Source organism: Patagioenas fasciata, chromosome 8, assembly GCF_037038585.1.
Source record: "Patagioenas fasciata isolate bPatFas1 chromosome 8, bPatFas1.hap1, whole genome shotgun sequence".
Lineage (NCBI taxonomy): Eukaryota > Metazoa > Chordata > Aves > Columbiformes > Columbidae > Patagioenas > Patagioenas fasciata.
Window position 1 is genome coordinate 17,508,630 of NC_092527.1, and position 14,881 is coordinate 17,523,510.

The window sequence follows — 14,881 nt, forward strand, 5'->3', positions numbered from 1 at the left end:
AGGTTTCTGCACAGCCCAGTGATACTGCTGCAGACGTGGGCAGGAACCAAGCTCAATCATACAGCAACCCCTGCAACTCATCCCAAAAACTGCTACTGGAACAATGTTTTTGTTCTACCTTGGAGAGACACTCTCAAAATCACCCTGGGAAATGCAACTGTATAAATAAATAATAGATCTATTCCATACTACATATTTCTTCAATTAATTTGTTGTATCAAAATATATAATTTTGCAAAACATTATTTATAAACCTAAGAATCTACACAGTTCAGTGACAGAATCAGCATGCATTATTTTATACAGGGACTGACAAATTCTCCCAACACAAGAAAAATTGTCTATCATTGATGTAAGGAATACAGGGAGTCCTATTAGAAAGTATTGTAATGTATCCTCTATTGCTAGTATCTATGTTGAGATCAAATTACTTGCTTTTTTGATCAGGCCAAGTAATCTGACATAACTGAAACCCCTCTGTACAAGAAGGACTTGAAACATCCATACAGGGCTCCATTCCAATCAATGAGTTTTGTTAACACACACTGTATATACACACCCAGAACACGAGTGGAGATCCTTCCAATAAATTTACAAATACACATTTCAAGAAAATTCAGAAAGCTTTATCAGTTATCTTTTCAACTTGGCCAGATCCCTCCCATTCAACATTTGGCATAACATATATAATTTTCTTTATGAAGAACAATTATTACACAGAGAAAACCTTTATATACAGTATTAGTACATGAGGAACTAGAGTGGAAAACTATACAGCTGGGAAGTGCTTTGTGATAAGCACCCAGATCCAAATTCCAGTGGAGCTGCAGTGGAGCTTAAATAACTTATTAGCTCACCCTGCCTATGAAAGCACATTTAGAAGAATAGCAGACAGGTTTTTTTCAGGGTTCTTGAACTTGTAAAATGTTTGAGACAGCGAAGTCCGCACTGGGCCTCTGCCACCACTGCTCTTATGGTGGAAGTATGGCTGATGTATGGCTGGCCAGCAATCTACCACTGCATCCCATACCCCTGATCTGCATGATGCAAGGTATTTTCATGACCAAATCACAAGTGTCTGGCTGAGCCCTCTGGTCTTTGCCATCAGTTTTGTCAGTACAGCTGGCAGCAATGACAGGGCTGGTCTGGAAAATTTTCACAGAACTCTTTTTCAGTATGATTACAAAGCATTACAAAGCCACACACAATTTACAGAGTCCGCTATCCTGTGATTTTAACTAGCACAGCTTCTATAAAACACACTGTACAAATTACAATGCAACTAGAACATGCCAGCTAGGCCTGATCCTACAAGACCTGTGCAGTACTGTTGTCCAAGAAAATCTTAAGAATAGTGTTTATGGCCAAAATGCAATTAAAAATGCTCTTTATTATGTATTCTTAGGAGTGGATTGGGTTTTGTCTCTTGATTTCTATCTCCTTTGTGCATTTATCTGAATTCAGAGCATAGAGCTGTTATTATGTTTGACATACTAGAAAGGGTTGCTGTACATCTGTGTTTAGTGATCTATTAAGCATCAAGCTGCATGTTTCATGCAAACATGGGGGATGTAAAAAGTGGTGAGACTCTCAGTCTTCACCTTCATAGATATTTATATTCAAATTACTAAACACTCCCCTGTTTGTCAATCAGAAGAACATCAACAGAGCTGAGAATAAAATACTTAGCATATTGCAGAAGGTACTAAACAACACCAAGTAAAGCACACTCAGAAATGTTGCTTAACGTCCTCACACTCAGTGTGCACGCTTCATTTTACAAAAATAGAAGTGGTCCAGGAGAACGAGGCCATTATCACAGCTTTTGACTGGGTACAAAACAGCAAACCCGAAGTGGGAAGAGCAACTTGTTTCTGTGAAGCTTGGGCACCATCTGCCCTCTTGCAGCCTCCTCCAGAACATGTCACAGACAGAAGCATTGACAGCATGGCCTGCAGTGCTGAAGCAGGGAGTCATATATACAGCCACGTGCTTTCCTCCTAGTGAGCTAACAATCAGCCTAGTTGCTATCAGCAAAAGTATTCATTAGGTTGCCCCTCTATCTTTGGTATTGCTTCTGAGTCCACACTGGATCGGGCAGACAGCAGCCTGTTTGACTCATCAGGGGTATGTCTACTCAAGTATTCTCCTTCCACACCTTTTGTCTTGGCCGCAGGAGACAGGCTTTCAAAGGTGACATAGGACTCCTGAATTTCTTTGGGTTTCCGCACAAAGCATTTTTTGCAGCGTCTTTTCAATGCTCCACAGCAGACCACCAGTGTCAGAGGAACAGCAATGACACATGCCACACTTATAACAACCACATTGATGAGCTTCTGGGTCCCTCCTGCACTGGCAACTTCATCTGTGGAAAATATGATGCATTGCTCCTTCCTGGGGATCAGCCCTTTCACACAGACACACACGATATATTTGGTCTTTGGCAGCAGCCCATAAATAGTGACCTTGGTCTTCCCTGGCTCCACATTGATTCGTCGCATGTCTCTCTCTCCAAAGATGGCGTAGAGGACGCTGAACACTGTTGTGTTCTTTGCCAGAGGTGCCTTCCAGGCTAGGGTGATACTCTGGTCAGTGTCTCCTATCACCCTGACAGACCTCACTATTCGCTCCGGCTCCTCCTGACCTGTAGGTGGGCTCACCAGCAGGTTTCTGGGGTTGCTATCTTGTGCCATGTCTTGGAGGCCCTCTCCGGTACCCACTCCAGCCCCCAGTGTAGGCACGGTGGAGGTGGTGATAACGTATCTCGCCACCAGTTTGTCATTATAGGCAGCTGCCTCCATCCCGCTTGCCTTCCCGCTCCATGTGCTTTTGGCATTAGAGTTGGGGTCATCTGTGCTTTCTGAGTCTGTGATGATGAGAGATATGAATGCCTCTGTTGCCCCCAGAAAATTCTTTGCTTTACAGATGTACTCTCCAGAGTCGAGATAAGAGACTACAGGCAGGCCCAGAATAGACCAGCTCATCCCATCACTTGAAATCTCTTGGTGAACTGCAAGAAAGTAAAAATGTAAAATACATAGGCAATACTCAACAGAATTAATAACATGTTTGTAAAATGTTAAGATTAAATCAACCAAATGTCTGCTTGATACAGTAGAATCGTAATTATTTTTGCCACCAAGAACATTACCAAATCAAGGTAAATCCAAGAAAAAGGGACATTAACACTAAAATTAGGTTATGTTGGGATTTACACTGCTTCAGACCAAATATATGTGAAGCACTCCTCCCAACTGATGTACAGTTTGAAAACAGAACAAGAAAGGTTCTTCCATTAAAAAAGGGGGAAAAAAGCTTAAAAGCTCTTATGTAGGTACAATACTTAAAAGAGTGGAAGGAGTGAGTGGTAACACAACCTAGTTGAACAATAGATGCACTTGTTTCACTCACAGAAACTACAAACAGCAGAGGTCTTCTAAAAATTTTATATGGACTAGTTTAGAGTGTATGGAGAAAAAATAAATAGCTGAAAAATAGTATCCCTTTTACTGCTAAATTAATGCAGTTTTTATATTAGGTCAAACACAGAAAAGTCTGATCACTTATCACTGAATGATATGTACACAGCTGAGTGTTGATTTTCTCTCTTGGTCTACAAAGAGGCTAAAATTAGCTTTATTTGCCTTTTTCTATTTGTGCGGGGGGAAAAAAAGGGAGCTGGGATCATGCAAGAGGGTAAAACACCTTCTTCATTACTTAACCAGCCTCCTTGGGATGAGCACATACTATCTTTCCCATTGAAAGGTAAGCCAGGGAGATGCCTGAAAGGCAAAGGTAAGACAGAATACAAACTTCTCCCAAGCTCTCATGGGGTCAGCATCCAGCCTTGGCAACCACGGCATGTTCCAATGGTAGTGAAATACAATGCCAGAAGAAGTTACTTTTTCAGTTTAAGTATTTACTGAATGGGTATATTAAACATAAAGCTACCAATCGTCCTATAGTACTTCCCCATACATACAGACTGTGGGCTGTCACTTGCTCCTTTCTATTCAGAACACCAACATTTCAGTCATACAACATTGGCACAGAAGCTGCCATTGCCGAGAAATAATGTATATTTTCAGCCAACTTTTTATTGAAAGGTGTTAAAATCTGATTTAATGGGGCACAAAACACATAATTCTCAGTTGTAGCTCAAAGCAAACTCAACATATGCTTTCAGGAAAGCATCCTGTTTGATTTTTGTTGTTTGGTTTTTTTGGGGGGTCTCTTTCAAATGTAGGACTGTTCACAGCACAATGGGTAGACATAACTATGAAGAGCAGCTCTGCTACATCCTGCACATTGTACACAACAGAGCAATGACTTGGTAAGATCCCAAAAATTATATTTATTACAAGTGGTTCCACTGCTGTGTAAGAAAAATGCTCTCTCCCCTGTTTCTGTGCACCGAGGAGCCCAGTAACACTTTGAAGAGTAGACCCCATCATTAGCGATCAATCTGCTGAGTTTAGACAGTCTGTGAAAGTTAGAGCCAGGCCTAGGAGATGGAAGCATTCAGGGAAGGTTGGAGGGATGAAGATTCAGATCTTGATCTAAAACCTCTTGGGCAAAAAGCTAAGGATGACTGCCTTGAGTACAGCAGAGGTTTCTTCCCTAAATTGCCCACACATTAAAGGACCAACATTGCAATTTTAAGTCCAGATTTTCCTGTGAATTGAAATGAAAACATGATGGTTGATCCAAAAAATCAGTGGTTGGTTGAAGGCTTCCCCTACAAATGGAGTGAACACAGAAAAGGGACACAGTCAGTGTTTCTCCCATGGAGCATTTTCCCAAGAGATCTTGTCAGTCCATCCGATACGAACCATTTCTTGGAAGCACTGTCACTGAAGTCTTATATCCTTCAGCAGTTTAGTGGCTTTTCTATCTTTCAATATATTGCTAATGTTGCATGTTTGCAACCTTTTCTTTCTCTGCTACACTAGATTTGAACCCCAGTTGAATTCATAACAGATCTCTCTGACAGAGATCTTTATGAATGGATTAATAGCAGCTCATCATTAGTCTCAAAGACCCATAAAATAATTCAGTGGGAAGCCTTTTATGTGACTTAATAACTAAACAACTAACGCAAAGCAGCCTCTTGCCACAGCTGGATATATTTCATTTCTTCAGCTCCAACAGATTTGCAGAAAACACCTCGACTTGTCTTACCACTACCATAATTGTTACGAAACAAAGCGCGTCAAACTTTTTACACATGATGTAGTATACATTTATCTGATGACATTTACATCAACATGTACATAACTTTATAGAAAACCATAATGCAATAGTGAATTATACACAATACTATTGTGAATTATAGTATCTTAATTTTGCACCACTTTCTTTTTGGTGGTCTTTCGTCAGTGGGAAGGATCTGTTGTCAACAGAAGCTTCCATTTGCTGAACAGCCTGTAGAAAATAAAGAAGTAGGTCTCCCTCACCCAGTCCATGTGCACATGAAAATCTTAAACCAAACCCACCTGTGCCATTTAGTTGAGCACCATCAGCCCTTCTCCAGCTTAGCTCAGGAATGGGCATCCCTGTTGTCCCACATCGCAGTAGCACAGTGCTACCCAGGATGGTCTTTACTTTGGCCACGGATGTATGTACAACGGGGCTTTGACACTTCCTTAGCTCAACTTGGCTGAAGGAGACTCCTGCAAGGCTCCGGGGGGTGAAGCATTTCAGCCTGGGCTCAATGAACGCTATGTTAGGAGACTGGAAATTTAGGAAATGGACCATTTCATACAGACTGCAGTCACATACCCAAGGATTGTCTTGCAAGCCTGTCAAAATAAAACAGAGTACTAGATCACTCCGACAGCACCTTTTATTTCTATTTTTCAGCAGAACAAACTGTGATAGGCTCCTAATCTGCCCTGGTAAGGACTGTCTGTGCATATGCAGGGTATGTGGGAAAGTGGGGGTTGCCCCGACAGCCTCTTGATGCTGTTGGCTGAGACTGATGGATCCCATAGTTACTAGAAGGGAAAAAATGTGGCTTGCTAAAGGATCTAAAAATCTGGACTTGAAATCATTATTCTTTAAATCCAGAGCAACATTATTCATGGTTTATTTGTTTTGGAGTGTGGATTTTTTTTCAAATGAAGAAACCATGGAGTCTCTTCCTTAGGCTAGGAAATTCTCTCTACAGGAGATTATTAAAATATTAGCCAGATTATCATGCCAACTGTCAGGCCTGCAATAGGTATAGGTGATCCTACTTGACTGTAAGAGGCCTCTTCCAGTCCATAATTCATATTTGATAAGACAAAAGAACTGTTTTAAGGAGTAGATGTAAGAAGCAGATTGTCATGGTATAGAAAAGAACATAAATAGACAATAACTATATTAAGAATATACAAGTAGAAGGGGATATATTGAAGAATACACTCCTGTTTCAGAGTCCCAGAACGTTTCTCTATTTCTTTTTTCTGCTATTTCAGTGTGGGTTTATTGAACTGAAATTCTGAAAAAAATGAGACATTATTAAGAATGGACCTGTGAAGATGGTACTGAAAAAGCAAAATCAGTACTAGAGCAATGCAGGAACAGGAGTTGCTGTATTCTGATTGAATCTGTGTCAACCTGCTTACAAATATTCATATTCACCCGTCCTATGGACAGTTTATGGTCTCTGATGACTTTAGCTAGCAGAATTGGCGCGGGGGATATTTACACCATCTAACTAACTCCAGAAATGCATACGAAACCCAAGCCAGGAGCACAATGTCCCAGGCCTCCTGCCTGCCACAGGAGTGAGCTCTGCTCCCTCCAAGGGAGCTTCACCTCTTTTCTGCAGGCAGCCCAAGGACATGGCTCAGGGCTGGCAAATGCCTGAAAGTGAAGTACTAATACTCCCTTGATTCCTGGCAGGAGAAAATGACAGCTGCTCACCCTGAGGTCAGTTGTTTTATGGCATTTTTGCTAGATGCTCACTTCTGATTCCATGCACTAGATAACAACTTGTTCCAGATTCCCTTAGCAGGTCTCCCAGCCCCATTTGATGCTGTTGCACCCCCAAATCCCCACTGAGCCCTTTGATGCCCTGCACAGCACAGTCCTGTGGGTTCACATGGAGAATCCTCATGTGCAAAAGCTTGTAGCCTGGACACTATCAGTCAACAAGCTACCGCTGGAAGACTTCTTGAAGTAGTCTAAATGCAAGAGCTCTGAAGAAGAGTCACAATAATGCACTGTAGACAAAGGAAGGGAGAGGGCTGACTCTTCATTATTCAAGGATTTTTTTACGCCTCCATGAGAAACAGTCATGGGCAGAGTGAAACAGAAATATGCAGCTGTGTTCTCCCATTCTGCTCTCATGAGGGACCTGTGTTTCATATACCTGGTCCCTATAGCTGTCAGCAGGATAGGACTTAGAAGATGGAGTGTCTATACATTACCACATTAATCTTAGTATTTTACTCATCTGCCTACATGATCTTTTTAGGATCCTGGTACAAACAGCCTGTGCACAGCTGGCTATGTTGGTCACGAGCGTCAAGGCATGATCTGTTCTTCTTGTCAAAATACTCTCCTAATCTATACTGGATGGAATAACATTTTTATGTGTAACATGACTCTAAAAAATGAATAAAGAAAAGAGTATGATCTAGGCAGTGTCTTGTCATGCCACAAATTAAACCAGCAATCCCAACAGCCAGCCTTGGCTTAAAGAACTTGATAACACATCTGGAAAAAAAAAAAAAGATGATGAAACATCTTCTCTTCTCCTGATGCTAATGAAACCTTAAACAACATCTGCTAAGGACACTAAAAGCTTTGTAGGTGGAAATTCGAATAAAATGTTGTATCTCTTTCCACTGCAATCTGGTTTTAAAAACTTGAACTCCCCAAATTTATCCAAAGAACAAAGAGTAATGAGTACTTCCCAGAGTGAGAAAAAACATGCAATGTCTCTGGTGAGATTATCAGCAAGTGTCTGAACTCACATCCATGGCTCTAGAGGCAGCACACACAGATGCACACAGCCTGCAGATCAAGCAGTCAGTGGAGCTGGGTCAGCTCATAGCAAGTGAAGACAGCAGATGGCAACAACTCTGAACCATCATTGACTTACTGTGGATTTGAACCAGTGCTCAATGACTAAAAGGCTGAGTAGTAAGTAATCCCTTGAACTAGTAAATGTGCTCAAAACCTCATCTGGGGATAGTGCAATTCAGAGAATTCAAGACAGTCATCTGTAATATGTCCTCTGACACAAAACCAGACAATTGCCCGGAGGCCACACTTATGAGGAGTTCAGAATTGTCACCAAAAAGTGGATTCTTGTAACTTTATACCTGCTCTTGAAGGTAACACTGCCTTAGGGGCTTTGGGGAAACTAGGGTTTAATTCTGTGTGAACAGATAAACAAGGCTCTGGAAAGAGACACACACTGGGAAAACTGTTAGTCATGACCCAGATGTTATCCTCAGTGACAGCTTTATTCCTCTCTAATTGGGACATAATAAATATCTATCTTTTATTTAATGCTGTTTAAAATGGATCAATACCATAGTAACTGTTATTAGAAAACAGCACATGAACGATGTAGCACTCTAATCATATTTATATTTTTGTCAAAAATGGCAGTGTAAATAAATAAAAAGGGTTTGAGCCAAAATCATCGGTTTTGTGTCACAAGGCTTAAAAAGTGAGGGATTAAGTTTATGGTGTAATAAGCCAGGGGTTGGCAGCCTGAGGTGAGTTTGTTAATACGTAAATGAATTTGGATACTTTATACAGGGTATTGAATTAGCAGTTTACTTGCTGTGGTAATCAGAGTGGGTGAAATTTCTGCAATGAGATGTGGAGCCCTTGACATTTGTGCCCCCTGCGAAATGACAGGCACCTCTCTTACCTAGGATGATCTTGGAGTTATCATTGGGGAAGTAAGGAACAGCCTGGAGGTTGGCCCAGGTGGCAATAAGAGCCTGAGGAAGAGTCATGAGCTTGTTGCTAGACAGGTCCAGGTATGTGATATTCTTGACATAACGTGCAGCATCTGGAGGGATTGAGGTAAGTTCATTGTTGTGTAAATCCAGAAGCCTTAGCTGTGGCATGTCAGCCAGGGTTTCCCAGGGGAATGATATTAAGTCATTCCCATCCAGCCTTAGCTCCTGCAAGCGACGGAGGCCCTTGAAGGTGATCCCGCTGAGGCTGGCCAGGGAGTTATAGGGCATCCAGAGGTACTCCAGGTTGTGGAGCGCATGGAAAGCCTCTCCTGGCACTCTGCGGATGGCTGTCTTCTCTATCCGAAGCTTGGATGTATCTACAGGGATGTTCACGGGAGTGAGGGTCATCTCTGGGTCATTACACAGCACTGTCCTGGTGGGGGAACACAAACACAGGTACGACTTTCTTATATTTTGAGAAGGTTTTGAAACTTTATTTTAAAGCAAGATTTTCATCTGCCTTTCTTTTTTTCACAAGCTTTCTTCTTGTCATTTCTTCCTTGCTGCTGATCTCTATATCATCACCACAAGTACATCAACTTAGAGTAATTCATATCTACTCTCCGACTGTAGAGACTATAGTGTTGTGCCTCCCCTGGAGTGGTATGAGTCTGAGTCTGGCCCATATAGCATTTCTGCTTATTTTTTCTTCAGGTTTTTTTAGAGTACTTATGATAGACAGCAGTGACAACATTCATGGATAACAAAGGATACTAGTGCATGTTAAAACAAAAGGATCCATAAATTGAACAATAAAATACATACAAAAAGAAGCTTTATTGAAGCGTGGGATGGCAGGAAGTAATATAGAATAAATACAGCACAGGATCTTTGGTTTGTGAAATGAGGATAAGAAAGTCAGATAAGAACTCACTGGAAATACACCACAGCAAGCTCTGCTTTACTATGAAATAGTCAGAAAGGTGAGTACAAATGGTAGCAGTCACTGCACTGCAGGCATGTACAGGTATGAAAGTGCAGAAAATTAACATTTTGGAAAATGCTATATTAAAAGCCAGGCATATTTACGTGTCTTATCCTTCCTTCCCATTTCTAACTTCCAGAGATCAAATCACGAAAACCCTATGCTGCATTTTCGCAGCCTTCATACAAGAAGCTGTGCCTTCAACTTTGCCAAGATGTGGGATTGTAGATAGCCATGAGGAATGAAGTGAGACAAAATAGATCTCTCAGACTGCACTTTAATTTGCCTATCAGCAAGGAAAGACAAATTCTTAACAAAATACAAAACCACCTTGCAAAAGGTAACAGCTTACGTAGGCATGTCCCACTCCACATGCTAAACAAGATACTGCAAGAAATATAGTGTGATCAGTCAAATAACATTTTCTTACCATACTGCCTGGCTGATAGAATACTACAAAGCTGCCCAAATCTAATTGACTTTGGCTGAAAGCAGTTATTCTTCTACTACCAACAAAAACAAATAACATCACTGTACTGCTTATGCAGGTTTCCTGGAGTTAAATGTTATTTGAGCCTACAGTTAAATTGTTGGTTTACAATCAAAGCATAGTACATTACTCTAACCCAGAACTTTTATTGTGGCATTCAATGCTATCCACACTCAGCTGAAAGTTGAGATTTTTAGGAAGAAAAAAAATCTATCACTTAGAAAAATCCAGAAATTGTCTTTCAATAAAACCTTTTTTTTTTGTATGCACAGGCATGACACAAAATGTTTGGTAACAGAGACACTATGGCAGTAAAACTGTATGTTCCTCACAGTGTCCCTAAACTATGTCAGTGAGCACTAACCATTTAATCTATGGGATAATCTCTTTCTACTAGTTAGAAATATGAATCATAATGCAGGAAAAAGAGGTGACATTATGCTCCTTAAGGGACTAATGGATATTTGCTTTATTATGTATCTTAACAAAACACACTACAGCTTTTTAGAGTCACTGAGAGGAAATTCCCCTGGGAACTGTGACATTTATGGAGCAATAATTGGCTCGCCCGCTATTGCACTCCCTTTTAACAATTGTAGACTATTTGTGTCTCTACCACGCTTCTTACTGGAGAAGTTTCTGATATTAACTCTGTAGTACCATAAAAAAAGATAAGAAAGTAGCTGTATTTCATGGGGATTCAAAATATAGGGGACAGCCTTTCATTTCAGTATTGTAGCCTCGTCTAGAAAAAATTTCTTCAAAAGGATTTTGCAAATACTTTATCACAAAAGCCCTTCTACTGTGGATCACACCTTATAAAAAATGTAGCCTGTATTTCATTAAGTCGGATCATTAGTTTGTAATTAACCTTCAGAAAGACTTTTTAATTCAGTCCTCCAGAGAAATGTCTGTACAATGGCATTGCATTCAAAAATGGGTGTCTTTCTGGTCTGGTCTTCTTTAATGGAAAGTTTCCAGTCTGAGAATTATCTTATTTTTTTTATTATTATGACCTTTTTCTTTTTGGTTCATTCTCATCCAGAGTCTATTACTTTGCCTAAAATCTCCAACTGAAGGATTTTTTAAGTAAATGGAATTGCAGTTTTTGGTACCACAACATAAACCAAATCTAGTTACACTTTAGAAAAAAACCAGCAGAGCAGAATAAAGCCTTTTAAAACTAGCATTTACAGCATAAAGGTTAAAAAAAAAAAAAAAAAAAAAACCTTTAAATTTTAAAATTTTATTCCCTTTTTGCCATTGCAGCAGCAGTAATTATGTCGCTTCTGTTCTCACAGAGGAGATGCCCAAATGCTTTCTCTGAAATCAGCTTACTGTGTTTTCAGAAGCTAATCCTCTGCAAATAAAGCTAGAGCACAAAGCAACTGGAAAAATAATGGACACGAATCTGGACATGGTATTTTCTCCTCCAAGCATCCTTACAGAAGAGAAGGCATAAAAGAGGAAGAACGGCAACCCCCCTGGGAGACCATTGGCGTACCTGGCTTTTGTCCCCTCGCTGAGGCTGTGGAAGGCGCAGCTGCACTGCGATGGGCACGAGCCACCCGCCCATGGCAGCCCTCCGAGCGTGAAGCAGCAGAACAAACTCACCACGATCCACATGGCTACCTGTGCATGGGAAGGACACCTGGGCACTGGACAACGTGGAGGGTTCCACCTATTGTTTTATCCATTGACTGCTCACATCTTGTTAACTGCCTTTCGTTTTCAGCTGCACTGTGATCTCCCAGCCCTCGCTGAGTCCATCAGATAAAAAAGGATAGGCAGGGATTAAGGATGGGGACTTGAGTTATTTTCATGAAGGTGCTTATTGCTTCCTGGAACGGTACAGACAGCATTTCTTCCCTCGGGGAGCCCCAACAAAACACCCTCCTCAGGCAATCTGTGGCTCTTGTGCAAGAAAAAAGCAAACATACTTTTGGGGACCTGCATCACAGGCAAGATAACTGTTATCTGACCGGGAATTACCAACAAATTACTGCTTCACAGGGAACTGGGAATACTTAAACCAGTTTCTTGTGCTAGTGGAACATAAGCCTCCTATATAAGAATACTGAAAACATACAGTGATACAATTAGAAGGTTTTACTTTCTTTTTAAAACTTTTAGTTTGATCAAGAAATTATTGAACTGTTGGCAGCATGCCTGATATTAATAAACAATAGTCCAATAAATATGCACATATTTCGGTTTATATCAGGGCTAGCACACACGTGCAGGACTGAGCACCGTGCTATGACTTGCTGATCCAGCAAAGCCCAGATGAGGGACCATTTTTGGGTGTGCCACCTGATGCAGGGCCATGGACAGCTTCAGGAATGCTCAGAAAAGCTCAACTCTGTCTTAAGCAAAGCCCAGGGTGAAGCGTCAAATTAATTTTGTCCACTCCCCTTCAAGACAGTTGTTCCTCACCCTTTAGCAAAGGCAGCCATAATCGCAAAGCTGATGGAGACCACCCATGTTTTCAGCAGTCTTCATATGACTCCAAAGAACACAACACACGTGAGAAAAACTGAGTCTAAATACACACAAATATAAAGCCTAAGAGGTTGCTTCTTGAGACAGGAGCATAATTCTGTTCATACTAGCAAGGACATCTCATGTTTATAAAGACTATTTTCTGTTGGGTACAAAACTGTATCAATCACTCATACCACAGATGTGTAACACTCCCTTAAAAGTAAAAAGCTTTGGAGAAACTAATAGATGATTACTTTCAACCTGACCAGATTGCTACTCCCCCGCTTACCAGCCATACTACATTACAGCTTTGGCAGAAAAAATGACCCTTGTGTCAGACACAAAACAGAAGACACAAGTTAAAAGTTAACAGAAATGAGGATTAACGGAATGCAGCTGAACAGCTAGTGATAAAGCACTAACCAGATAATACTCCTTCAGCAATGCTTTAGGAAAATATTTCTTTTCCAGTTCTGAAGCTCAGGAAAGCCTCAGTGTCCAGCAGTGTTACAGGGCAGAGTCCCAGGTGCCTCACTCCATTGTAAAACATGAGCAATTCTACTAAAATCCTGAACCCTATTAACTCAATAGGAACTCTGCCATCTGCTTTACCCAAAGAAATGGGAGTGTGGGATGAAATGCGGCTGATTGAGGCAGAAACCGCCTGGCATCCTGCTGGCCTTTCACACTGGTCACTTTCCAGCTTCCCTTTGCTTAAGATCAGAGAAAAAGGGGAAAGGAATTACAACCACAAAGATTTCTATAATAGTTAGGGGGGCCTTGGATCTTAATCATAGTCAAATTAATTAGAAAAAATGCTCACAGTCTCTTCTGTCAGTGTTTGAAAATGCCACAGCTTTTCTGTTCACCTAAATTCAGATTTCCCTGGGAGAGAAGTATAGTTCTGCACTTTTTTAAAAGCCTGATTGTATCTACAGCTGCCCTTCTGCAGAGATGCACAGAAGAAACAAACCACATGAACTGCCATAAAGCCAGGGAAGAAACAGAAACAATTTCACCCAAAAGACGTTTTGGAGGTTACAAGAAAATATTTTTTTAAAAGAAAGCAAACAAACAACAAAAACAAAAAACTACCACAAAGCATTCCACATGCAAACATTCCACCTGAGAGTGCTATGAGAGACAGATGTTTTGAAAAGCTGCTGTGGATGTTATACCTCAAAACTCAAATCTCATCCATGCTTGTGCAGCCATCTCAGGTCCCTAACAAAAGACCAGTCCAAGGCAGCTGCCAGGATAGACAAGATGTTTCAAAATAAGCATGACCTGGGAAACCTGAGTTGCCTATTGCTGCAGTTGGTCTCTTCTCCTATTGGCAACAGAGGGATTTGAGGGAGCCCAGTTGACCAGCTAAGCTGGGTGCAGAAGCCTACATGGTGTAACTACCCTCACGTCTCCACTGCTTCCCCACTACCCCTGCTCTCCTGCCCAGGCTGGGGATCAGCTTGTGTGAGGAGGATCCCTATGGGATAAACTGGCTGAAATAGCTCTGCCTCCAGAGTCCACCTCCCCCCTCTTCTTTCCTACACTTGTCCCTGTTGCGGACCTGTTGGCTTTGCTTTTCCTTTCAAATATGTAATCAGAAGTTACCAGTCACAAGTGCAGCAATAACATACCTATTCCTACATGCAAATTACCTGAAGGTTGATGAGTATGTTACAGCAACAGCGTAAGGCATTGTTCCTAAAAAAGACTGTTTACTAGGATTTCTAGTGTATAGCTGTTTTCATGCAGAATTCATCCTGTGTTCTTCAGCAGAATGAAATTACACTGGCAATTTTTCAATAATTCTGTGTAATGAACTCTCAGAGTTTGAAGATAATCTAGATGTGGTTTGGGGCTAACCATTAAACATACATTTCATGGTGCCATAGTTTTGCGTAAGCTTGTTTCACAAGTAGCTCTGATAATTAATTAAGGCTTGAAGAAAGCACTTACTGAGAGGGTGGCCCAAAGGATTATTTTTCCCCATGCTATTTTCGCATTCTA

At 41.0% G+C, this 14,881-nt stretch overlaps 1 protein-coding gene across 1 annotated transcript; it reads right to left on the bottom strand.

Annotated features, from left to right (window-relative positions):
- Window positions 1-208: 208 nt before the first annotated feature.
- On the bottom strand, window positions 209-12,282 carry LRIT1 (leucine rich repeat, Ig-like and transmembrane domains 1). Its single transcript, XM_065843963.2, has 4 exons — window positions 11,892-12,282; window positions 8,879-9,345; window positions 5,496-5,801; window positions 209-3,010 (listed from the first exon to the last, which is right to left on the bottom strand). Exons 1-4 carry the CDS (start codon window positions 12,011-12,013, stop codon window positions 2,031-2,033), a joined length of 1,875 nt encoding a protein of 624 aa, XP_065700035.1. The 5' UTR covers window positions 12,014-12,282; the 3' UTR covers window positions 209-2,030.
- Window positions 12,283-14,881: the final 2,599 nt, after the last annotated feature.

Coding starts and splice junctions, on each gene's coding strand:
- LRIT1 (XM_065843963.2), bottom strand. CDS start 12,013: ATGTGGATCGTGGTGAGTTTGTTCTGCTGCTTCACGCTCGGAGGGCTG. Junction 9,346..11,891: donor AGCGAGGGGACAAAAGCCAG/GTACGCCAATGG, acceptor TTCCCCCACCAG/GACAGTGCTGTGTAATGACC. Junction 5,802..8,878: donor TAACTCCAAGATCATCCTAG/GTAAGAGAGGTG, acceptor TTATTTTGACAG/GCTTGCAAGACAATCCTTGG.